The 26347-nt window shown below is 40.0% G+C and overlaps 2 protein-coding genes and 1 long non-coding RNA gene across 3 annotated transcripts in view; all 3 read right to left on the bottom strand.

The window, feature by feature from the left end:
- Positions 1-16631, bottom strand: part of LOC136424561 (tyrosine-protein kinase receptor Tie-1-like) — a 91822-nt gene extending 75191 nt beyond the window's left edge. The window contains exons 1-3 of the mRNA XM_066413174.1: positions 16416-16631; positions 15718-15831; positions 15437-15548 (exon numbers count right to left, since the gene is read on the bottom strand). Of these exons, the coding sequence (XP_066269271.1) occupies positions 15437-15548; positions 15718-15831; positions 16416-16631 (442 nt within the window). The remainder of the gene's footprint in view (positions 1-15436; positions 15549-15717; positions 15832-16415) is intronic.
- A 537-nt stretch (positions 16632-17168) lies between these two features.
- LOC136424132 (uncharacterized) lies at positions 17169-18050 on the bottom strand. Its single transcript, XR_010753826.1, has 4 exons — positions 17996-18050; positions 17780-17833; positions 17526-17570; positions 17169-17394 (listed from the first exon to the last, which is right to left on the bottom strand). It is a non-coding gene; the product is annotated as an uncharacterized lncRNA (long non-coding RNA).
- Positions 18051-18319: 269 nt separating this feature from the next.
- On the bottom strand, positions 18320-25449 carry LOC136424559 (carcinoembryonic antigen-related cell adhesion molecule 5-like). Its single transcript, XM_066413173.1, has 13 exons — positions 25149-25449; positions 24011-24304; positions 22466-22747; positions 22029-22328; positions 21332-21619; positions 20766-21047; positions 20316-20594; positions 19894-20178; positions 19395-19694; positions 19150-19259; positions 18849-18913; positions 18484-18629; positions 18320-18342 (listed from the first exon to the last, which is right to left on the bottom strand). Exons 1-13 carry the CDS (start codon positions 25447-25449, stop codon positions 18320-18322), a joined length of 2955 nt encoding a protein of 984 aa, XP_066269270.1.
- Between the last annotated feature and the right edge of the window lie 898 nt (positions 25450-26347).

The following is a 26347-nucleotide window of genomic DNA, read 5'->3' as shown; positions in this document are numbered from 1 at the left end:
GAGAAGGTTATGCGACGGTGCTTGTCTGTGTGTCTGTTAGTGAACAGAATAAGTCGAGAACGCCTGGATGGTTTGTTGTCGTAGTTGGTGTGTCGGTGTGTATGTGTCAAATCTCAAGATGATTAGATTTTGGGCAAAGTGTTTTGCATAATTAACGAGAAAAGTGTAAAAATGTGTTCAATTGTATGCTTTACTATGCGTTCTGGTTGGGACGTGTGGGGTGTATTGTTTCAGGGGATATTGATGGGGTCACAGATGGGGGGCAAAGTTGGTCATGAGGGGTCAGGCGGGAGACGTCAGTTATTGGGAAAAATTGGCTATCAGCCAGCTGTATTCATTGGTGTGGAATGTGGTGGACGAGGCAAAAGTCAGATGTCGGAAGGGGTAGGGAAAAGGTATTAGGAGAAAGTGGTGTGGAATTGGGCGGGGGGAGACCAAAATTGGATATACACTGCCTTACCTCGGGGAGAACCAGCAGTACTCGTGTGTCACAGTATGGGAAAAGGACGTTGTTCAGGGTAGGTGAGTTAACCATGTTATATCTAAGAAGGAAGAGGCGATTGACAGGAAGACCAAGGTTGCGCTGGGGCATGCCCTAAAGGCTTTAACGGCATTGTGAGAATTATCCTGGCGTCACTGGTAAGAAATCGATGAATATCGCTATGACTTTACGAAGTGAACGGGAAAATAAGACGCTACACTGACATTTGAAAAGAAAACGTTTATATAAAGAAGCCGTTGACAGTCTCTAAGTCCCATCTGTGGCAAAGTAGGGTTCGTGACATAAGTCCCCTCTGAGCGCAATGTGTTGGTTTACATGTTATATTACGCAACTTGTATGGCCGTAAAGCCAATAAAGGAATAGTATTGTTGGAGACAGCATGGGAATACCGAGCATGTCTGTGTGTCTGTTAGTGAACACGATAAGTCGAGAATTCTTGGAAGGATTGTCTTGGTATTTGGTATGTTGGTAGGTCTCGATGAAACCTGAAAATGATTAGATTTTGGGCCCCCTATCGGCTTGTTACGGTACTGCAGCGGAACTTCATGTTATGATATCTCGTGTTGTGGACATGCTATGGAACTGATTTTTGAGTGGTAGATAGCTCGTTGGGCAGAGAGTAAGTGGTATAGGTTTGGGCCCCCTAGCAACTTTTTTGGAACTGCAGGGGTAGGTTTTGCTTCAGACTTTGAAAGGGAATAACTCAAGAAGGGCTTGATGGAAGGTCATGATTTTTTGCATGTACATAGCTTGAGCGATGATGTACATGATTGGATACTTATTATGCAAATCAGTAACTAATTTGCATAATTAATGAGGAAAGTTTATACATTCATCAATTTCCATGATAGGACTCGCAAACATGTGACATATGTAACTGAGGAAGAGAGAAATATTAATAGATATCAGCTATGCAAATGAGAACCTCATTTACATAATTAATGAGAAAATAATATAACTCGAGATGGGCTTGATGGATGGTCATGATTTTTGGTATGTAGATAGCTTATGTGATGCTTTGTATGATTGGATGATAATTATGCAAATCAGATTATAATTAATGAGGCAATTTTAAAAACCTGCTGTGTTCCATGATATGACTATTCAAATATGTGACATTTGTAACTGAGGAAGAGAGGAATGTCAATAGATAGAAATTATGCAAATGTAGGCCTAATTTGCATAATTCATGAGAAACTACTATCATTCCATACTAGTAAATAACGGCAATTTCATACTTGTAGCATTTAGAAGTTGTGTGAATGTGAACACCATTGAATCAAATTATGCTAATAAGGAGCTTATTTGCATTATTGATGAAAAATGTTAGCATAACCTTCTTTGTTAAGCTCATAATCATAACAAGGAGGTTTGGACAACTTATGTTATTTGGGTGAGGAGGATCAACTGGTATGATTTTTGATTGATGAAAAACACTCCTAATACGTCAGTCATAAAGGTCAAAATCATTTCGCGAAGGTATGAGGTCGTAGAACTCTTGTTGCTTATGTCTTATGAATCAAGGCAGAGAATATTGCTGTAACCTTGTTGTTTACAGGTAGGGTGGTGCAGGTCCGTGGGCAAATACAGTAACAAGGTCCAATAATACGGAAAAATATCTAAATAACAAATGATAAGTAAGGCAACTACTGGTGAAATTACTGAAATTATCTTCAATGGTTAATTGAGTTGATAGAAAAAAATTTACATTTACATACTGACATGTTAGTTTTAAAAAAAAACCTCGGTTTATCCTTCTTTCATTACAAATTCCGACTGTGAACCCTTACGACGAAATCAACTTTTCCGGTGCCACAGCAAGGCCTGTAGGCCCCACAGCGCAGTATGATACTGTCAACAAGAGCAGTGAGTAGTTTCAGCATTGTTTTGTTGTTGTTTGTATCTTTGCTTTGCTAAAGACAACATTTTATTGCCTTTTTTTAGAGCTTGTAATAAATACTTTTTTTTTGTCCGTGAAGCTAATAAATTTAGTATTAAAATAGGATTTCAAACTTGATAGCGGTGAACAAAATGAAAATTAGTAGAATATGCTAGATAATTTAACTGAGGAATGATAACCCACCTTGTGATCAGCATTAGTTTAACAATAGTCCCAAGTTTGTCTTTTTTTTTAGTTTTCAATGTTAGGATGTATCATTTTATCAATTCATATTTTGCATTATGCTTCTTATAGACCACGTATATCTGTGCATTTAGTCCTTTTGGGCAGGAATATGCAATAAAGATTATTATTATTTTTGTCCGGAGTTTCCAACCTAATGCATTAAGGTTACTAAGGGATGTGCCTAGATTATCCCACGTTGCGGGTGGTGAATATACGACACACCTGTCAGAAATAACTAACTAAAAAAACTGACAATCACAAACTTGCATTAGGAACATTTTCTGATGAGGAAATTGGATAAATGTTCCAAAAAAAGTCATGTAGAAGGGATACAAAATGATCATGTAACATTGATCAATACTTGTTTACAATTGCTGTCATGGAGTCTAAGCCTAACCACTTAAGTGGTGACCTTAGATGATAAGGTCAGTACCTCAGATAAGTAGGGCAGCCAACAGCCATGCACATATATCTCTGTCAGAATGTTGAAATCCCTAAATAAATTGCAGTGATGTACTGTTGTCCTTACTGTACTGTTTAACGACATATTTCTAAGAATGTTTGGCCTAAAACAAAATGAGTATAGTCATTCTTGATTGTGTGGAACCAATATTATTAAATTTCGACTCACCATCTGAAGTAAAAATTGGAACATAATACAATCTTTAAAACAATTTCTGCTAGTCTGGGATGCTTATTGTAGTTACTTGCAACTTAGTTTAGGATTTACTTTTGCAAAAAAATCATTCTGCTTCATTGTCGTTAACGTGTTGAAAGTTTCCCGACAAAGTTTGGGGTCGAGCGCCGGGCATTCGGCCTCGTTTTCGCTCACAGCCAGCAAGCCCGATCCACGGTCTCCCTTTTCTGGCTCGAAGCGGAAACGCGACACGGCTGTGTTGATACCTGTGCAGTAATATGCGAACAATGTTTACAGTCATGGCAGGATTGCGTGCACTCCCGAACCCATGACGGTTAAACTATTCATAGAGAGTAGAGACTGATAGCAATCTAACAGGGAAATGGGAAACGTGGAGGCCGTTTCCTTATGAATGAATAATTCATAATTTGATCTGTATATATACCCCTTAAGAATGATTGTTGATAGCTTAGTGTTTTATATTTTGGATCTTTGGATATTTTGAGGTTCCTATGATTGATAGCAATCAGACTTTCTCAGTTTTTACATTCAACTAAAAACAACTACGTCTGTCTTAGCACTAAGATATTGATGCGCTGAAATAGTTTTGATGATACGAGCAACTCATGAAAAATTAAAGATGTTTTGCTTAAGATTTATCATCCACCTGTTCTCTACTACATGACGATAGCACATTATGACATAGAGCTCGTACATTTAGTCATAAAACAAATTATTTTTGAGTTGTAACTTTGTAGAAAATATGCGAAGGAAGTTTTTACAGTGTATGTGAATGGTATTCTGATGTCGAAAAATATTGTATTTAACTGTCTAGTATAATTCCTACTCCTCTCTCTAACAGAAGACAATGGAACACCAGACCCAAACGCGGTGTACTCTCAGGTCAACAAGGACAAGAAGAAGAAAGGTATAAAATAAGTTTCAGAAGCCAGATGATATTAAATAGGTTTTTTTTCTTCTAGAGACTTGCACCATAAACACTATACTCAGACAAATACTATTTCTTCAAAATTATCACAACGAAATTGTACGCTGTATGTGGACAATATACAGAAATGTTAGTCACTTAAAAGCAATCTATATCTGAGATGTTGTTAAATGAAACAACACCATTACTAATGAAGACACATTTTCCTTGCTTTTCTTTGATTAGACAAGGAAAAGCCCACATTGGTGGTTGACCCAAGCTCAGAGTATGCCACCGTGGATAAGTCCAAGAAGAAGAAGAAAGGTAACGAAATTTCTTAAACACATCTGCAACAGCAGTAATTACTTAAGTATGTATACAAAAATGAGATTTTAAAAGACTAACTTGGAAAGATACCTGCTTGTGAACTACCTTGTAGAAACATGCCACATGATGACGGATATACTTGTTGAAAATGCTATGTGTACATCAAGGATTGTGATGTTAATGTCAGTGCATCATCCTCCTTGTGATATTTTAAGAAAACAGGATGAGGCACATTGTTAAAGATTGTAATATCAATAATAACAATATGAATACGGTTTCAGACGATTAGTGGTGGAAACTTTGATAATTCAACAGTCATATTTTAATAATGATGGTATAACTGTTCTTCTGTCCCCCAGACATGCATCAACCCCCTGAAGACCCCGCTGCTCAGTACTCAGAAGTCAAGAAGAGCAAGAAGAAGGAAAAGAAAGGTAGGAGATCTTAGATGCAGTCATGTCTTAGTTTGCTCTGTGTCTTCGGTATAAACACACCAAAAAAATCTAATCATTTCTTTGGCATTTTCTTCCTTGTCATTTCACAAGTATAGCTATTGTCTACAAAAACTCTTATACAGAACACTGAGCTGCGAGCAAAGATATTTTCTTAGATTCACACTATTAAGTATCAATGGGCATGTTTTTCCTTTGTGTATAATGTTTTCAAGCAAAACATGTGAAGTTGTAAACACTGTAACGTGACCCTTCTGTTTGTTGATAGAGTCTACCCCACAAAAACAAAGCTGTCATGGCGGCTTTTGTTATGATACGAATGTTGTGCTAGTTTCAGTGACACTACTGGGGTCAAAGTTGAGCTCAAGTAGTTCGGGTTTGTTGACAGTCTGGTGTTGTTGGCTGCTCGGGTGGAAAGCTTAGCTGACAATTTCTGACACTAGCCCTAAATAATTGATTGCAAGATCTCAACGGGTGCATTCTTTAGTAAATTAATGTTGAGCAAAGGAGGGATAATTTCTAAAACCGGCCCTCAATCAATGGAACCTTGGGTGTATTTAATGACAACAAGGACTAAATCCAAGAAGAACCTGTTTTCAACAATATTGCAAGAAATGCCACCCCATACTTTGTTATTGATTGCTTGGATGAAAGTTTATGTGTGTGACGCACGGTTGCCATGGCAACAGCACGCCACATTCCAACTGCATGAGCCATGCTTATGTTTCCTCAAAATGTCAGGTTTGGGTCAGCAGGTAACGATGAACAGGTGAATTCATGTGTCAACAACAAAGTCGGCTGTACACTAAAAATGTATAGACGGCGTGTGTTCCAACCTGTTTAAAGTGCGTCTTGGAAGATCGGAGGGCCAGAAAATAATCTTTAAAAAATACAGTAAGATGAAATAAACAGATATTTTGTCTTTCTACAACGATGCTTTCTTTTCTAAATTAGATCTTTGTCTTTCTACAAAGATGCTTTCTTTTCTAAATTAGATCTTAAACACAGAGAATTAGATCTTAAACACAGAGACAGTCACTCATCGGAAGCTTGAAACGCCGGCAAAGCCGCACTACACTACTAGCTACTAAAAAGGTTTACTTCAATGACTTCTTTACATTTCTACCTTCCTTGACGTGTGGTCTCCCACAGAGATCTAATGCACAGGTGTCTGTTGAAGCTACATGGTTCACAAAACAACAACGTGTGCGAGAAAACAAGTTCGCTTTGTATTGGGAACATTACAGGTGTTCAACTGGGCAGAACTTTCTTCCTCAATTAGTCGGTAGTTCTTGTGAGAAAAGAGGAAATCTTGTCAACAGAAGATTGAGGTGGTAACAGAAGACAAAATTTCCTCATTCCAAACTTTATGTTTTTATCAGAGTACCAGCTGGCTTCGTGCTCAAAATGCTAATTAGGAGCGCAAGCGGCAATAGTCTTGTAAAGCATCAATTTTTGATACCCAGATAAATTTTAAAAAAACCCTCAAGATACAGTCTTAGCATTATCACTAATGACAATTTTCAAAATATTTTTAAATCTACATTCCTGTCTTGCGTATTGACGCATTGAAGAAAAGAGCCTCACATTTTATGTACTATGCTGTATTTAAAACACAGCTGGTATTTGTTGCAGGTTTAACAGGTTTGTTTATGTCTGAGAGGAGTGAAGGTTTGACAGGGATGCATACCCCGGGATAGTTTATTCTGTGGTGATAGAAACCGATCATACCTTATGACATTATATTGACGTCCTGCAGTCCATTAACACTATATTGACAGTTAACGTTCTCTTTTGATGGGAACTATCCGCTAGAATTTCATGCTAAATGTATCTTACTTGAGTGAAACAAGGTATTAGCTATTTTTGTCGCATAACATTGCATGTACAGTTTTTAAACAGAATTAACAATTAGTTAGAAGCACAGTTGCATCACTTGGAAATGAATCAATTCCAGGCTAAACTAACAGGTGTATTCCCTAGACAGCTATAGAACACGACTAATGTGCGACAGGTGCAGCTGCAGTTCCAATGTAGGGGGCTCCCCTGCACACCGTACTGTGCTGCATTGACCCGGAGCGAACTTAGCAGGGTAGCGGGGTAAACAACTGACAACCAAACAAAGGCTTGGCAAACTGGTGTAGATAATAGCCTACACTTCAACAAAAGGTACTTCACCTCAGCAGAATGTACAAGTGTATCTTCGTGTTGTTTGACAGGTTCTTGCAAAAGAAAAGCCATGCGAACACTTGAATAGTGCCCTCTGCAGGTTGTAGCTTCTTAAAGTCCCAGTTGTTGACCATGATAGGCGACCAGACAGCGGCGCCCCTATCCACAGATGAACCACAAGCCATGGGATTTCTTCAGCTTATCTAGTTTCAAGAGGTCCTAAATGCGAGCGCACCTACCTTTGAATAGTTGCACCTATACCCCCTATAATGACGCCATCAGCTTTTACTAGTTTTAGCACAGATCAGCCAGGAAGACGATCAGTGTGAAGCTGTGAGGGGAGAATGCTATATGGATCGTTTTCAAGGCCATGTTAGCTGTAGTGTGTTCCAGAGAGGGCATTTCATCTTTTGGTATATTAGAGCTCTAGCTTGGAGACAAAGACTAAGTTATAGGTCTACTCATTTTCTTCCAAACGTATAAGTAGATGATAGTTGTCTGAATAATATAACTCAGGGTAGGTTGAGAGGAAAGAATGCTGGAGGGGAAACTCTCAAGGCCGTGTAACAGGCATGGCCATGAAAACATGGTGTGACCTGATATGGGGGTTTTCTTTTCAAAACCTGCAGTGTACATAGTTGTAAGGGTAGAAGACGGTGCTGCTCTGAGGCACATGCACTTCACCTATACTGGCTATAGCTGTCTTTCTTGGTTCAACGTAGCTAAAATAAGATAGGTAGCTTTAATTCTAGTAAGTTAAAAGTACTCCCCGCACCGAAGGTGCATAAGGCGGCGCCCATCTCCATTTCTGTAGCCCTGGGCCACACAACTTTTTGCAAGTCACTACAGCAGGGGGCTAGTCCACTGGTAGTGAAGTGTGTTTAACTTCCATACCCTTTCCCAAATGCTGAGTGCTAAGCAGAGAAAGCAGTATGTACCATTTTTAGAGTCTTTGGTATGACCCGGCCGGGGATCGAACTCACGACCTACCGCATGCAAGGCGAACACTCTACCCACTCGGCCATTGCACCGGCTTCTAGTAAGCCACAAATAATTCACATAACACTGCAGATATAAAGTTTTACTATTGTTGCTTTTCCAAAACTATATTGTTGTATCAAGCTTGGTGTATTGAAGCATGAGAGGAAAAAAGCATCACATCCTTTCTGTCTGAACAGTATTTTGTCTCTAAAGCACAGCAGGTGTTTCGAGTAATCAGTTGGTTTAGGTATGAAGGTTTGGCGGATGGTTCATCCCGTTATTGTTACATATCTTAGTACTTGTAATAGGGAATTAGTAGCATTGGTTGATAAGTTAAACATAATTGCATCAGATAGAAAAAGTCTGATATCAGGCTTCATTCTATGTATGGATATTCAACAGGTGTATCTGCAGTTCCGATGTAGGGGGCTCTTCTACACGGCCTAGTCTGTGGCCCTGACCCCAAGCTTACCTCGATCTGTTTACTTTAGCATCAGGGTAAACAAACAACGTAGAAGCCAGACAGAAGCTTGATAAACGGATATAACTGACACTGTACACTTTAACTAAAGGTACTCCATGTGTGTTTTCATATTGTCTGACAGTCTAAGCTATAAGCAACATGATTTAGGACTGGAGAAATGTGCAAGCAAGCGCCAAAGTGACGTCCATGTGAAGATTGTCCTCTGCTCCAAACAGTCCCAGACACCCTGCAAGGTGGCTGTCAGGGAGCGGCGGTCCTGTCTGCCGAGGAACCAGAGGCCATGGGACTTGTTCAGTTGAACTATTTTCAAGAGCTACTTCTATATAAATGCGATCACACCTACCTTTGAACAGATGCACTTTAATAAATCCCCTGTACAGACGCCCTCGGACTGTTGATCACATATCATTGAAGAAGAAGATCAATGTGAAACTGTAAGGGGAAAAGGTTGGAGGGGGGTTCAAGGTCGTACTGCATTGTTATATTTAGTGTGTTACAGAGAGGTATTGCTTTTGTATGATATAACTGTAGCTCAGAGACTTACTAGACAAAGACTAAGCAATGATCTTTAATTCTGTTCAGAACGTATTAGCAGATGATGGTGATAGGTGTTTTTGACTGAATAACATAAATAGGGGCAGGTAAGATGGGCAGGGACCAACCAATATAAAGCTTGAGGGGAACAGATGCAGGAGGGGAACTTCTCAAGGCCATGAAAACATGCTGTGACATGATATGAGAGGCTTTCTTTTCACATCCTTTGATGCGTGGCGTGCTGCAGTTTGCACAGCCGTCACTAGGAGGCACTGCTTCTCTGAGCTACATGTACTCACAGTTACAGCTGTCTTTAATTGTTAAAATCAGCTTTAAAAAATTGTCAGCTCTCGTAAACCACTAAGATAAACTATAACTTAACAGTGTAAAGAATGATTTTTATACGGTACACAATGGATTGATATGAAGATATCTTATTATTTAACAGTCACCCTCAGTTGTTTCTCAAACACACATGCACAGACAAACTTGCTTACTTGCTAAAGGATGTCCGTTCATGCCGAGGATGACGTCACTCCTGATTGAGTGTGTGTCTTGATTCCTGGTTTGACGTTGCGTCCTTGAGAATGAAACGACGTTCTTCATGTGTAAAACGATTATCCATGTGTAAAATGTGGAAGTTTATAGGTGCAGCAAAAGTGTGCTAGCCACCTCTCGCTGACTTTATTGAGCTACATGCAGCACTGTGAAAAAGAAAACCGAGTGCGAAAGTCTCACACACAGAGGGAGAGCGAGCGACACTCAAGATCACACACACACACACATGTGTGCAAAGATGCACAGATGCATGTACGCACGGATAGACTTCCTAGGGTTGAAAAGGTACCATCAACTACCGCATAGTAACTCCATATTTTCCTCTTGCCTAGCATCTCCTGCTCCAGAAGTCATCTACACAGAAGTGAAGAAAGACAAGAAAGACAAGAAAGATAAGAAGAAACCACCACCTGCCAAGAAACCTGCGGCTAAGAATGAGGAGAGACTTTACGACGATGTGCCAGGAGGTAGTGATGTCTTTTTTTTCAATCTCTCTATTATAATTTCCATTAATAAGATAAATACAAGTTGGTTGTTTGTTGTTGGGACAACAAAAGGCTATATCATCATAAGTGCCGCCAACCAAAGTAAAGAGAAGTTACCTAAAGAAGACAAGAGAGTTAGGGTTTACAAGGTCAGAATCAATTCAAGGAAATGACCGAGGAGTACACTTCTAAAAGTGAGTAGACCTGTTAACAGAGGCAATTATAAGCAGTTAAAACAAACGTGTTTTGAGGAGTTTAGCAGAGAAGAGGGAGATGGCAAAAGTTGCTGCAAGGGCATAAAATGCTTCTGTATGTGAACTATAAAACTATATTATAAGTCTCGTGTAATTACATGTGTTCTTATCCCACAGAGAAAAAGAAGAATCCGCAAGGGCTAATCTATGCAGAGCTGAGCGACTTCCAAGTGAAGAAGCCACCACCGAAGAAGCCGACTAAGTCAGTCCCTCCCAAACCTCGCTACGAGGACGCACCGACGGAGTATGCCTCCATAAACTGGAACGCTGCAAGACGACGGACCCAGGAACATTCGCAGAGCGAGGGTACTACTGACGATGAGGCACCGGTCAACATATGATGTTACAAATTTCCTCTTTTTCTATAATACACATTGTCAAATATCAAGCAGTTACTTGTCTAGGAGTATAGATGTAGGTCCTGTCAACTTTTGAAAGGACTTCAACAGGGATTACATTTCACCAAACATATGAAATGGAACATTTAAACTTTTATTCCCTCATCTTCGAATGCAGTTTTATAAAGGCTTTTTAAAAATGTCTTGAACACCTGGATATCTGAAGATTGCATGCCTCAAGCATTACTGATGCTGCAGTAAGACATCTCTTTAAGGTCATCATTTGTAGACATTAGAACACTTGTGTAACAATATTAAAGCGCTATGCTTTAATCGTTCTGTTCCTTACAAAAGAATTGGCTTCTTAAAAGAAACCTGGTACGGCCACATCCCTTAACCGGAATAAATGCAATATTAAAGTAATGAAGATATGGATATTATAATTAAAGTCAACTGTACATACATTGTATTTACTAAAGCAATCATGCCATTATGTGGTCAATTTATTAATTAACTTGATATGGTTTTAACAAATTTAAGAAAGCATCTAAAACTGGCATAGACTGTTTTATGTCTACATGTAGCCCGTAAAATGCTGTGAATACTCACGTAATAATCAATGTAGAATAAAGGTGCAAGCAAGCAACAAGAACTATGGCTATACAGAGTAGAAATTTTTACACTCACTCGGGTCCGCATGGTCTAGGGAGGAGCGTAGTCAAGATGACGCCCTTCTCTCTCTCTTTTTACATTACACTACGGATCCCTCTATTGAAGATGAACCGATGGCATATATGAATATTATCAATTTAGAAAAATCATATCATATATCTTTATCGCATTATGCCAGCTTCTTAGTATGCAGTGTTTATTCAGTAAATTGGACTAATGTATTATCATGCCAAGGCGACAAATACTGTCACCATGATATAGACAAATCTTTTTCATGGCAATTTTTTACTTTTGTAAAATGACCTGCAACATATTACAATGTATTGTTTTTCAAAGTAAGAGAAGATTTTGTATATTTTGTACAAATGAAGAGAATCTAATGTGGAATTTTATATTATACTAGATACTAATAAGTTTATTTTGTATGTTCTTACCCGAGGGCTAATTGCAACAAGTTACAGTACTTATGCGAAAAAAAGGTTATAAAGTACTATACAAGATAACAATTATAGTAGCAATGGAATATTCCAGTGTGCTACTAAAGAGGCAATGAATTATTTTAAAAAGGATATGGTACGAAATTGTTTGTCGCAATAATATTTTAACAGTGAAATATATTATTCAGGAAATAATAGATTCTGTGGCGTGATTTCTTTGCCTTTATGACATAAGTAGATATCATCCCCCATGTCAGGATGGCTACCTCAACGTTTGGTCTTTTTCATACAGATGATCCCTGAGAGAACTAAGTACGCGTAGGTCTTTTATTGATAATAGTGAGACGTGGAGATGACACTCATCTCCTTAAACCCACTAAAGGGACCGTTTCTCATTTAAAACACTATTAGCAAGTCTTCCCAGGCCTTCAGCTGTTCATATAAAGTAATATGTGCTATCATGTGCTATATCATGGAGAGAACTCCCCATGCTGAAGGTTTTATAGTTTTTCATTTTGTTTGATATGCAAACCAACTAATAACATATAACGGTCATGATATCAAAGCCAGGCAACACATTTTCCTTTGCTAGAAAGTTATATTTTCGGTTCCGTCAATAACCTTTCTGTGCATCACTGACGCTGAATGTCTAAGAGTGATAAATTCATAAGTCGAGCACAAATCCATGCCGAAATCACGGTCCGAACAACAAATGTTAAGTTTAGCATACCACAAAAGTGATATAAGCTGAGGTAATGCTTATAGTTGCCAGCACGAATGTGGCGGAATGGCTGCTACGTTAGATAAAGGCTACATGTCCCTATACAACCTGCGTAGCGCTGTATGAACAAAACCTGTCCTGGAAGGAAAGCACTTCAGTACCATGGCTAAGAGCAACCAGGGCATTGGGGTTGAAGGTGAAATTATTACTACAAAGAAGAGACCATTGCATGCTCACAAAGAAACACGATAATATGCCCATAAGTCATTTCGATGTGCAGTTTTAATGAATACAATTTGAAAACGTTTGTAGAACAAATGTAGCATAAATGTATAATAACATATATAGAGTATATGTAGTATAACATATGTAGAATAAATGTAGAATATATCTATAGTCTCAAAGAGACTGCTTCAGTGCCAATATCATATTACATTTGTAATAAGGCTATTTAAAGTTATACTTTAGATCGCATTGATCCTGTCACTTTATCCGATAAGAGCTTTACATAAAATAATTCAATATGACCTAGTATTTGCTTCTATATACTTCATGGATGATTCGTACCCTAATTTCATGTCATCTTAGCAGCACTGACTTGGAATCAGAATTTCAGTCATTTTTTTAGATTATATTATAAATCCTTCGATACATCAGTCAATCATATTCGCACTTTAAACTTGTTGTATGAATTATCTATTACCTGAAAAAATGATTAAGAGCTCCGTGGTTTTGGAATGAATCTGTTTCATTTGTATTTGACATATACATGAATAATGTTGTAATGCAAAAATATTGCACAATTACTTTACAAATTGCTATGATTAAAAAAATTCTGAATCCCCTATAATGTTTTGATCGCAGCACCTTTTTGATCGCAGCACCTTAAAACCGATATTTTACAATTTTGCAAAATATATCTTGGAGTGAAATCAAATAAATTATATATTATATATTGTGTATTGTTATCTATTATATATTATATATTTGAAGTGCCTAAGTGATGTTGGGACCAGGTCAAGATACTTTGGACCTAAAAAACCCTCAAGTGCTCTGAATCTTTCTTGTTACAAAGTGTCCATACATGTATATTCCTACCATATTTCAACCACTAAAGATACAATCTGCCAATAAATGTATTTTGTTGGGTAAAAACACGACCAAAAAAACAGCCCATTGTTTTTCCGTTGCTGCATATAAGGTCACGATCTATCTTTGTATTCACTCGCCTCTTTGTCAATGATGCAGAATGGATATCATGAACAAACAACCGAACACAAACATCAAACAAACAACTACACAAATCGCAATAATGACAGGACATCGTAGAGATCGTAGATTTAGAGTCACGTAATGCTCATAGGAAGATCAAAGAGGCAGTCCACATCCAATTGGAACGCGCTGGGATGAACCGTACCGGAGGTTGGGAGCTGCCCAAGTCCTACCTACCCCTGCTCCGCAAGGAGGCGGGGGAGGCAAGAAGATCGTCACAAGTCTCGGCCTAGTCTCGTGTTCTCGCGAGACTAGGCCACTCCGTGAACAAGACGGACAGGAGTCGTCGAAAATTTGGAGGTGCGTATTTTCGCTACCATTTTCTAAGTCACTGTTCGAAGAATGTTCTCGTAACCTACACAAATCCTGAAAACACCAAAAGCTCCATAGCAGAGGTGATGAAGTCATCCCAAGTCCCTAGTTAGTATTTCTCGTCTGCTGCGTTTTGCAGACTTGTGTAGGTGTTCTCGTCCAAACTCGCAAGGTTAATGTAGTCCTGGGTGTGTGGAAAAAACACAAATGAAAGGTATGCCTGAGTCATTTGAAACATGAATGATGTTACAAATATAAGCATAGAAGTATATCATAATTATAATGAAAAAAATAAAGTTTCTTTCCTGCTTCTTTTTAGCTTGCTATCATCGTTCGATGCTTCTTATTGGCTACACCCCTTGATGCAAATACAACATGCAATCAAGGAAAATAAATTTCTATGTACCATCCACCTTATAAAACACATTGTATCAAAGAGGGCTATGAACAAGTGATCACTATTATGAACAAAGCTTATCATTAAACTTATCATAAGGCTTATGAAGGAGACGTTTTACTCACATGTTCATTCTCCATCAGTGTGTCCAGAGTCCGCTGGATCTTCCTGAACTCCGGTCTCCGGGCGGGATCCGAATCCCAACAGTTCAGCATCAGGGTGTAGCTAAGAAAGAAGATGTATAATAAATCTAACTCCGTTGGGGGTAAAACATTGCCTCTTGTATAAAAGATGTCATCAGGTATTCATACATATTACATTTACGTATTAAATTCAGAGAGCTGCAATTCTGGGAGATATGTTAATGTAAACGATGAAAGGCGTTTTATTTCTTGAATAATCAACCATAACATCGAGCACAAAAGACTTAGAGATACACTTTTTTAGTGGAGAAACAATGTCTTAAGGATCATCAGAAGAAGTGGAACTCACATTTTTCCATCGCAGTGCGGCGGTTTCTCCATCCTGTATCCCTGCTGCACTCCGTCCATCACTTCTCGCTTGGACATACCGGGGTATGGGGTGGCGCCTGGGGAAAAGCGATAAACGAAGTGAATCAAAAGAAGGCTGTATGGTCGTTTTATACATCGAATATTATTTGACAGTGTTATATTTCAGTTTATAATGTCTGTGAGGTTTGCTCTACATAGATACAGGAATTTCTACGTATCATAATCCTAATATATATCATACGGGTTACATGCAAAATGTTACCGTGACCGACTAAGATTCGACTTGAACAACGGTTCTTCATAATCATCTTATCCTGGTAAACCTAGCCGGATATTTACCGAGCGTGACGATCTCCCAGAGCAGCACCCCGAAGGCCCAGACGTCAGACTTGGTGGTGTACTTCCGGTGGAACAGCGACTCGGGGGCCATCCAGCGGACGGGCAGGCGGGTCTGGGGGTGATAAATGAGAAACTTAGATACATCAACAACAACATCACCAAACTTAACCGGGAGGACCTCTAATCGCAATTCAGTAAGGTAAATAGCTTATATTTAAGGTACATAGATGTACAATAAAACACAGGTCAGAACTACAAAAAAAAGTTGTATAGATAGCTACCTTAGTTGTCCTCTCATATTCGTCTCCTTCTCGCGAAAGGCCGAAGTCTGACACCTTACAGGTCCGGTCTGCGGACACCAGCACGTTCCGGGTAGCAAGGTCACGGTGGAGGATCTTTTAAAAGTTAGAACAAGTGCGTGAATTAAAATAGAATAAAGTCAGTCCGTTTGTTGCAGTCGTCTTCAGCTGAATACCATCACCATAAACAGCTATACAGACCTGTCCTTGGTACTGAACGCCGTCCACAAACACAGACACACAGACATGTCCTTGGTGCTGAACACCATCCATACTTACACACACATACAAACAGACCCGTCCTAATGCTGTACACCACTCACACACAGATATACAGACCTGTCTTTGGGACTGAATACCATGCACACAAATATTTCTGTCTGCATAGATATATCATACTTGCATAGAGTATAATATTTCATAACATGTTCAGCACGTCTTCAGCTTTCGATCAAATCAAAGGGAATCAAAAAAGATCAATGCATTTACAAAGCAGGATTTTACGTGACCGTCAAGTCGATCTTCATAACCATCGTGCAGTGACCCACTTGCTGCTATAACGTGACGTAAGTCAAAGGAGCCCAAAAGTCGGTACTGCCCGCCGTCCGTACGTTGGAAGGCGTACGAAATAGTCAGTGTAGTCAAAATAAGCTAGCTTTCTATTCTAGTTTCCAACTTACCTTCTTAGAAGACAGAAAGCTCATCCCCTTGGCGACGTCCCAGGCGAACTTGGTGAGGTCCCGTGATGAGAGGGACTTGCTGCCGCCGTGTAAGTTCCCGTATGTCTGCTGAGTGCGGCTGGTGCGGAGGCGGGACTGGAGACTTCCTCCGGACACGAACTCAAGCAGCAGGTAGAACGGTTCTGGATACGTATGAGTAGAACAGGTGAAAGGCATAAGACGTAAAGAACTGCTCTAACGGCATGCATATGGCGACATATAATCGTTGAGGTCATTTGTGAGGCCAGACATCGTGACAACACAATACAACGTTATAGGCTCGTCGTTCAATGGAAAACAAATCTCTGAACGTTACAACATACAGTTTGATATACAAATGTAAGTATTTTAAGGAAATGATCTAGTTCTTGATTGGGTGCAACTAAAAGCTGAGAAACACTTACCCGTGTCTGTACAGCAGCCGAGAAAGGACACGACGTTGGGATGAGTCCCGAGTAGTTTCAGGACCGCGAGCTCTTTGAAAAATGCAGCTGAAGTAGCCGGGGTAATCCCTAAGGAAAGTAATAAAGATCAGTAGGTCATTAAACTATCCCCACGTGTTGAGTGGTGTCCTCACATATATATTCTATGCATTCAAACATTTTACTACAAGTACAGTCCGCCAGATATAAAAGTTACAAAAATTCAGCAATCTCATATTCAAAATCTTTTGCTACTTTGTTTACAATCATGCCAATTGTTTGAGTTCTCGGGTCTGTTTCTATAGAACGATGATAGAATTTTGTTCTAAACGCCATGGTTTACCTTTAATTGTCTTTACTACCAATGTGGTTACCCCTGGTAAGCCTGCTATTTTCCAGGCCTCAGCCTTGTAGACCTCTCCGAACTCGCCTTCGCCAAGTTGATCTTTGATTTCCAGTTGATCTCGCGGGAACTCCGACGGTGTCTTTATATCTTCATACGCCGCATCTGCGGGTAGCTGTATCGAGAGTAAGGTTCTTCGGACTATGCATCTATGTGTTGTGTGCGATTGTGGTTGCAAAATTGTTCAAGATTCACAACACAAAACGCACGAATATATAAAAAAAACAACTGAAATCAGGACCGTACCTCGTTCTCACTGCGTGCTGTCAGTCCCTGATACGTGTGATCAGACTAAAAAAAAACATATCAATAAAAATCGGTTAGAAAATTACTCTAACGCTTTCAGTCCAGATAAATGGTAAACCTTCCTTTCATGTAAACTAAAAACCGAAATCACCATTAAAATTAGTTAAGATACTATTAGATGCCTACGTCTATATACATTATTTTCTACAGTAGCCGAAATTCAGCACTAACAAAAGATATTTTACTGTACTAACTGTCCTTCTGTGGGGTATTCGTAAACTCTGGTAACCATCATCTGCATTACCATGCTGAAATAAAGCACAAACAACTTATATTTCATTACCCGAAATGTAGTTGAAATCGTAAACTGTTGTAAGCAACACATACATACAAACCGTGCAAAGGGCATTCAAAGCATTTCAAAGCGCATGAAAGTCATTGTAATTGCAGATATAAAGGTTCTCTCTTACCACTCGGTCCAGTTCCACGTTATTGTGATTATTCCCAGTAGGTTTTTCTGAAACAACAATCAGCATTTGTTTTTGAAAGGCGAACACGTTTTAATAAAGTGTCATGTCAATGGGAGAATTATATGAAGAACGCATTTATCATAAATAGTAAATCCAAGTACGTTAGACCTACCAGTACCAGATTTCCTTCTCTTATAAACGAACACTCCACCCCCGATGATACCCAATAGAACCGCACCACATACTACTCCTGCGATGATGATGGCAGTGGTATTGCGTCCTCCTGTTGTAAGGGAACACGGATGACAAGTCAGTATCTTAAACCTAATCAATTGGCTCAGACATCCCTGACTCATAAATGATAGATATATTATCACCAAATTCTGAAACATCTGCGAAGGATGGAAAAGTCTTACATATATAGTCTGATATTTTTGATTCAGATATACACAATGTCATGTAATTATAATCGACCAATTTGTACTCACCAGGAGATTTTTCCTCCAATGTTCCTCTGATGACAGGCAGACCTCCCAGACTTCCTGACTGAACCTGATTATTGAGTGCACTTATAGCTTGCTGGACTTCTGACTTTGCAACGGTGGTCTCGAAGTCAGCAACTACACTGCCGGGACTGTTGGGAAATATAGTATTGAGTAGGATTAGATTAGAAGAAGCATTGTTACAAAAACAATCTATACTTTTAAAGAATGCTTTTTTATCATAAAAAAACATGACTACTCTGTTCTTTGGTTGTCTTTCTTGTACAATTCATTACAAATGTAGCAATTTATGATAATCATTATAATTACTGTATAAGGGTAATTTGTTTAACCAGGATCCATTTAATTACCTGAGTGCAAGTACTGTTGAACCTTGGTAGCCTGGAAGGTTTGCCTCTCTCATAGTGTCATCCAACTGTAGAAATGAAGGGAAACAAACAATTAAATTATTCAGTTGAATCCAAAAAAAGATCAAGCGACAAGAGGGAATAGTGAAGATCAGAAATAAATGTTTAACCATGAGTAAGTACAACTTCTTGTATTTTGTGTCAAAGCACACAATGCAGTAATTCTGCTCTGTAACTATCTGTTCTGTTTTCTCTTAGGAAAGCTTTGGAGATAAAGTGTGATAAAAAATCTATAGTAACTCACCGCAACGACTATCACATTGATGAAGTTCATGGATGTCTGTGAGTCTAGGTTGTTGTAGTCATCATGGAAATCCTGGTCAACTGTTATCTGCCCATCCAGGACTGTTTCATCTGTAGTAACATGGGAGGATGTTATCAAAATGTCTAGCAACGCTGTCATACACAAGAACGTTGTAATTTAAAGAAATTATTGAAAATAGAAACTTTCGGGACACTGTTAACTATTAAGTCAAGTTCCAAACGTACCTTCAATCAACACGTCCACAGTTATAGCGGGCACGCTTCCTGCATCGTTACTGGTTCTGAGTCTAATAGTGAAGTTGCCCTGACTTCCCAGCTGGAGTGGAACGCTGTAGGTCTTGTGGTTTTCTGACACAGGCTGAGTAACTGTGTCTCCAGGAGCCCAGTCTTTGTTTCCCAGTTTCCTGTAGTCCACTGTGTGTGTTGTCAGTAGTCCTCCATTTAACCTAGCCGTCCACTGGACAGTCACGTGTCCTTCTGGGTTCTTGGTCACGACATGAAAGTTGGTGGGGGTGGGAGGCGGACCTACATGTATGGATATCACAGGATGTTAAAAGGTTTCCATGAACAATTATCATATTAAGAATACCTAGTTTGCATCATACAGTCCTTACGGTCAATACTTGTCTTTGGAGTAAACTCATGTTTAATAAATCAACAATTGCTCTTTCATAGATATCCAACTGCTTGAACTCTCTCTATCATAAAAATAAGTATCAAGTACCTTGTGCCTCCAAAATGATGCTACTCCACCTGAGGCCCTTGGAGTTCTCTGCAGTACAGTTGTACATCCCATAATTGTCTTCCATGACGTCAGCAATGGTCAGTACCGACACCCCAGCTGACCGCTGGGTGACAGTGAACTGACCACCAGTTGTCAGGACTTGATCGTCATGTACCCACTGCATGGCAGTGATGGCGGGTTCTGCTATGGCGGAACATGTGAGGTTCACTGTATCTCCATCTGCAGCCGTGTAGGGGACGTCCGGATGGGTGAACTTTGGAGGGACTAGGAGAGAAAAATAGACATTGAACATTAAACCTGCGATGCTAGAAAATATGAATTGAAGGGGACTTTTGCCAATGATCAGGCACGTCATAAAAAGCTCCTAAAATCATATTTCTGAAATATAAAAACCAACTCACATTCCACAGTGACTACAGTGTCCCTTGACACCTCAGTGCTGCTATCCGGGATGCCATTAGCCACAGTACATGTGTAGGTCCCAGCCTGGTCATGTGTGATCCGGGTCCTACTGGTGCTCAGTGTGAAGTCCCCGGATGGAGTAGTCTGGAGTACAGCTCCACCAAATGTCCATGTAAAGCTGGTAGGGGGCTGGTTACTGTCAACTGTGCAGCTGAGGGACACGTCTGTGAACTCGTCCACTGTCAGGGCTGGGGTGATGTTTGTGATGGTGGGCGGGTCTAAAGGGTGGGCACAAAAAGTGTGAAATGGTTAGTGAATGGCTTTTCATACAGCCTTTTAATCATAAATCAACGAAATGTCTTCAATGGACAGCAGTGTATTCATAAAGCAATATGTGTTTATTGGTTTAATGTAGACAGCTGCCAAAAACACAATAACAGATAACTTACAGTGTACAACAAGTGTGATGTCCTTTGAAGGCGGGCTGTCTCCTGTTGCATCATTGGTGGCCTCACACACATACCCGTCTCCGTTGTCGTCCTTAGTGAGCGGGCTGATCTGTAGAAGACTGCTCCCCGTGCCCGGTGTTCCCACAGCCTGGTCACTCCCACTGGGGTACCAGGTCAGGGTGGGAGGGGGGTTCCCTGTGTCTGCAGTACAGGTGGCGCTGAAGGATTCTCCTGCTAGAACTGGGGACCCATCGTAGGTGACTGTCACCTCGTCTGGGGGGTCTGGGGGAGAGACGTGCACGGATATGACAAGGGTTTCTCACTAATAGACAGACACAAGCTACATGCACTTGTTTTCAATTGGCCTCACTGGGAAAAAGGAAAGCAGAAACGTCAAAATCAAAACACAAGTTTCCTACAGTGGTCACTGGCATCAACGTTATGTTATGAAGAACAACATATTACTAGACAAGTACAAACTGTACGTCAATGGCAGCTGGCACTGCAGGAAAATTGTGCACAATGTTGTATTTTGCATTTCTTTTTTTACAATGTACATTACTCACAGTAGACCAGTAGTGTGATGGTTTCAGATGGATCGTCCACCCCAGGTTGTTGTGTAGCCATGTTGGTCGCCTTACAGACATACCGGTCCCCGTTATTATCAGCTGTGAGCGGGTTGAAGACCAGGTTTCCTGCTGTTCCAACCTGCTGCTCCCCTCCCCCTGAAGTCAGCTGGTACCAGGTAAGGGTTGGGGTGGGGTTTCCTGTGTTGGTCTCACATGTAACCGTCAGGTCGGTGTCAGCATAAACAGCAGCTCCTGTGTAGCTCACTGTTGGGGTGTCAGGGGGGTCTGAAGCAGGTAGACAAAATAATTAATAACAAACTTGGAATCATGACAAACTGACATGATTTGATATAATATCTAGGATAATATACAATTATAACAGCGCATCACAAAGACTTACTAACATATTGTCCTGCCATACCTCACACTGTCTATATCTAAGTTCCAATACATTATTTATCTTTAAATAGAATATCACATAATGATATCTTTAAAACAATAGTGCAATATACAATTATAAATAGTTTCATTCAGGCTTTCACAGTGAAAAGGTCCACAATAGAGTCACAACAATTTGAAAGTCTATATCATGTCAATTAATAATTAGAATGAGATTTCATATTGTGATTAGAGCTGATAAGGTTGCACTATCATGTATGAGTGAACTCAGTAGAATACAATCAATATTACTCACAGTAGACCAGAAGCGTGATGGTTTGAGACGGGATGTCCACCCCAGGTTGTTGTGTAGCCGTGTTGGTCGCCTTACAGACATAACGGTCATCGTTATCATCTGCTGTGAGTGGGTCGAAGACCAGGTCACTACTGCCCTGCCCTGCTGTTCCAACCTGCTGCTCTACCCCCCCTGAAGTCAGCCGGTACCAGGTGATGGTTGGGGTGGGGTTTCCTGTGCTGGTCTGACAGTTGACCGTCAGGGGGCTGCCGGCATAGACAGCAGTCCCGGTGTAGTCCACTGTTGGGGGGTCTGGGGGGTCTGGACCGGAAATGAAAACACAATCATTAGATATAACCCACATGGTATTGAGAAAAAAAAGGAGCGTGTATTTTCTAATGGATATTGTTGCAAATTAGTTATCCATAATGACAAATATATATTTATTTTTTACTCACAGTATACGTCCATCTGCTTTGCAACACTAGTCTGACTCCCCGCCAGGTTCTCAGCCCTGCAGCTGTAGCTGCCTCCATCTCCGGTCTGCACATTACTGATCGTCAGGACGGAGCCGTCAGGACTGTAGGTGTGTCTGGGACCAGTTGCTATGGCAACACCACCCTTCAACCATACAAAGGAAGCAGCCGGGTTTCCAGCATCGTTCGTCTCACAGGTCAGCTGTACGGTGGAGCCCTGGAACACTGGGCTGGGCACGGTGGCGGTCGGCTTGGAGGGGGATCCTGGGTACACAACGAAATGCATATGCGTTATCTTTTTTAACGAAGAAGACCTTTATTGTACATTCGTGCCCCGAGGGGCAAGATACAGGTAATAATGAATACATGCTTTTAAATAACGTTGTATTCTGCATGTCTCGCATGGACAACAGGTGGTGTTTGGGTAGTCTGCGTAACATGACATTTCACTGTCCAGAGCTCTATTGAGCACCCTCCCCCAACACCATCCCCACATACGAAAGGTACAGAAAAAATCCATCATTAGTTGCTCTCAATTTTTTAACTTTTAAAAGCTGGCCCAGTAATCCATTTTTAGGTTTATCTTTTCCTAATCGAAATTGTGAACACTTTATATCGAACACCAGAAAGTGTCTCTGACTTGATTTAATGTTGAAGTCTTTACCACGTAATAGGGCATCCTATGAAATGTGCATGTCTCAAAATGGTTGAAAATAAACCATTTCCTGCCCAGGTTTTTGGAGTGAAGAAGAACGTGGCGACAGTTACCGAGCAAGTCGTCAGTAGTTCCTGATCTGAATAAATATGAAACCTCAATAGCAGTAAATACCCCAAATGTGTCTTTCTTAGCAACTAAACAGGCGCCTTTTCTATCATAAGGTACCGACTATCTCCAAGATTCATCATCTTGTCTCATGCTCCAACCTTACGAAACTTACAATGAAAGCCATTAGTGGGGGCGAGAGAATTCACGTTGTGAACAATTCCAAATTTGTCGACGTACAAGACATTGAGTGCCTTATAAAGTCACAATATAATGAATTATTTGGTCTGTCGCTTTAGTTTGTCTATTGATTGGTGGAGAGAATAATGTCGTTACAATACTTGGTATGTGGGTAGGTGCCAGCCTAAGCTGTGAATTAGAATTTTATTATAGCCAATATTAACCGAATAAGGTCATATCATATAGGTGTCAGTGTTAGTAAAACAAGGGACACCTTTAATGATAGGCCTCATTTGTTATTTAACATTCATCTGGTTGATGTATAAAATGATAGGAGATTTCAAATAGTTTTAAACGTAAGAGAATTGACTTACCGAGTTATCCGAAAGAGGATTAATGTGTTTTTCTTTGCATTCTGCTTATATCACGATTGGCCGACGGATTTAAATTTAAGTTACGCTGATGTATAACTTGAGTCATTATGTTTTATCTTTAAAAGTATCGGTCAAAGGAAGGCAATGAATGAAACAAAAGTACCAGACCATGTTTCATAGACAATAACTAAGAATTTTTTCATGATTTACTTGCTATTTGCAGCTCATTCTGAAATGGCGGAAATACAGAGAAGTCGCTCAGAACTGCATCACATCTGTAGGTTCCCTCGTCAGCTTGTTGCACATTGTCCAGCAACAGGAAACCTGTGGCGTTGACAGTTGCTCGTCCTGAGTAGGCTGGAGCTGCTCCAACCAGGTCAGCAACAACTGCATCTGGTGGTCCCAGTTTTGTCCAAGCTGCTGCTCTTAAAGTCAGTCCTCCGGTCAGGATCACATTACAGGACAGGGCGGCTGTCTCTCCTATCTTGGCGTCTGTCACTGAAGCTACAATTCAAAAACAACTTACAAACTCCAGTCAGATTTCAGCATAGCTGTTTGCTAATTTGTATACTTTTCTTTAACTTTGACATTATGTGACTTTTTGTAATGATTGATCACTGACTTGTTAATCGTATCAGGTCATGACCTTTTTTAGTATACATAGAATGAAGTAAAAAAAACTATCATAGTACGCGTGGATACCGTAACTGTTTCTACATTGGACGACAAGCTCTATCTTTTTTTACTAACACGCAAGTTAAACCTACCTTTTACTATCTGTTGTTGAAGGATAAGATAGTGGACCGAAATGAGGACTGTGAATAGTTGATGATGTCGAGGCATAACTGAATGCTCTGTTGTTACGCTGTTAGTAAAACTTTACAACAGGTACTTCCGGGTCGACAATTCGTACTCTCCGATTACAACTATCGGGCACAGAAACAAGCTCATGATTCGGCGTCGGCCACAAGTAAAGAAACAGCTACGCGTTATTTTCCCTTCTATCAGGCATAGAATTTCAATAAAAAAAGTAAGATATCTGACAGAACAGCACACCACAAAAACCGCACATGTCAATGAATTGACTTCTAAATAGTATGTACAGTTCAGTATCCAACATTGATCAAAGTACCAGACAGACACCTCAAAATTTTTACTAGTGATATGACACCTACCCACATATCAAATATCGTAGTAATCTATCCAGGAGTTCTTGAGTTATGCTGACTACAAAAATCCGAAAACACTAACACATAGACTGACAGACATAGACAGACACACCAAAAACAACATCTCCATTTTTCATGGAGATAATAACTTTAAGAAGAACTGAGTTATCATGATTTACTTGCTATTTGCAGTTCAGTCTCTACACTTGGCCGTGAAGAGAAGTCACTCAAAGTTGCACGACAACTGTAGGTCCCCTCGTCCCCTTGCTGTACATTGTCCAGCAGTAGGAAACCTGTATTGTTGACAGTCGCTCGTCCTGAGTAGGCTGGAGCTGCTCCAACCAGGTCAGCGACAACTGCATCTGGTGGTCCGAGTTTTGTCCAAGTTGCTGCTCTTAAAGTCAGTTCTCCGGTAAGGGTAACATTGCAGGACAGGGCAGCTGTCTCTCCTGTCTTGGCATACGCCACTGCTGCTTTCATTACATGCAAAGAAAGTTACAAAACTGTTTATGGACCATTTAACGCGTTTTCTTAGTCGATTCCAACTCGACTAAAAACGTGTTTGTATGTTGGGCCATTGGCTGTGTTTACACACGCATTTTCGAATTCGACTCCAGGTCAACTCAGCCGAATTCGATTTCTAGTCCGCGAAGTGACTTGGAACGCACAGACTATCAACAACATTGTTAAAAAGAACAATGCAGCTGAGAGGTCAGAGGTCAAAATCAATACCATATCCGTGTATGCATGTACATTTGCTGCAAGGGTCTGTTTATGTTTTTGAATGACATCACTAAACCTTTTTAATGATTGGCCTTTTTCCTAAAATAGCTTTATTCAATGGTCCTTATAGTAATATCAATTCTATCATTACAATGTACTTAGATCAAGCTGTTCGCCAAGTGTAAAATTATTATTCAACTAAACTCCTTCGGAAAAAAAAAGCCTAGACATCTGCAATAGGCGTTACACAGGCATGGGCACTTAGTTAGAAAAGGAATATGAGACAAAACTTACATTGCACTGTATTGTGCTGTATGAAGAAAGAAGATCCTGAAACGAAGGCGATGACCAGTACTTGTAGCTGACAATTCATGCTTAATACAGGTACAAATGTAACCGCACGGTACTTCCGGGTCGACTATTTGTAGGCGCCGATTACAGGACTGGTATCCCTTGCGGAATCAAGGCTCAGCGGGGCTTTTGAAATGAAATTCTCCATTTTTAATCGAACGTTTTAGAAGATTCCCAAACGTTTAAGTATTTAGGGAAAAGGCCGATATTTCAGTCATATTGATAAGCACTAACGTTACATGTAATAGATAACGTTTAAATTTTGTGCCAAGCGAAATTCATCAAAATTAATATAAAGATAGTA

The sequence above is a fragment of the Branchiostoma lanceolatum genome, chromosome 18 (assembly GCF_035083965.1).
Source record: "Branchiostoma lanceolatum isolate klBraLanc5 chromosome 18, klBraLanc5.hap2, whole genome shotgun sequence".
NCBI classification, from domain to species: Eukaryota; Metazoa; Chordata; class Leptocardii; order Amphioxiformes; family Branchiostomatidae; genus Branchiostoma; species Branchiostoma lanceolatum.
This window is presented reverse-complemented; position numbering and strand designations above follow the sequence as displayed.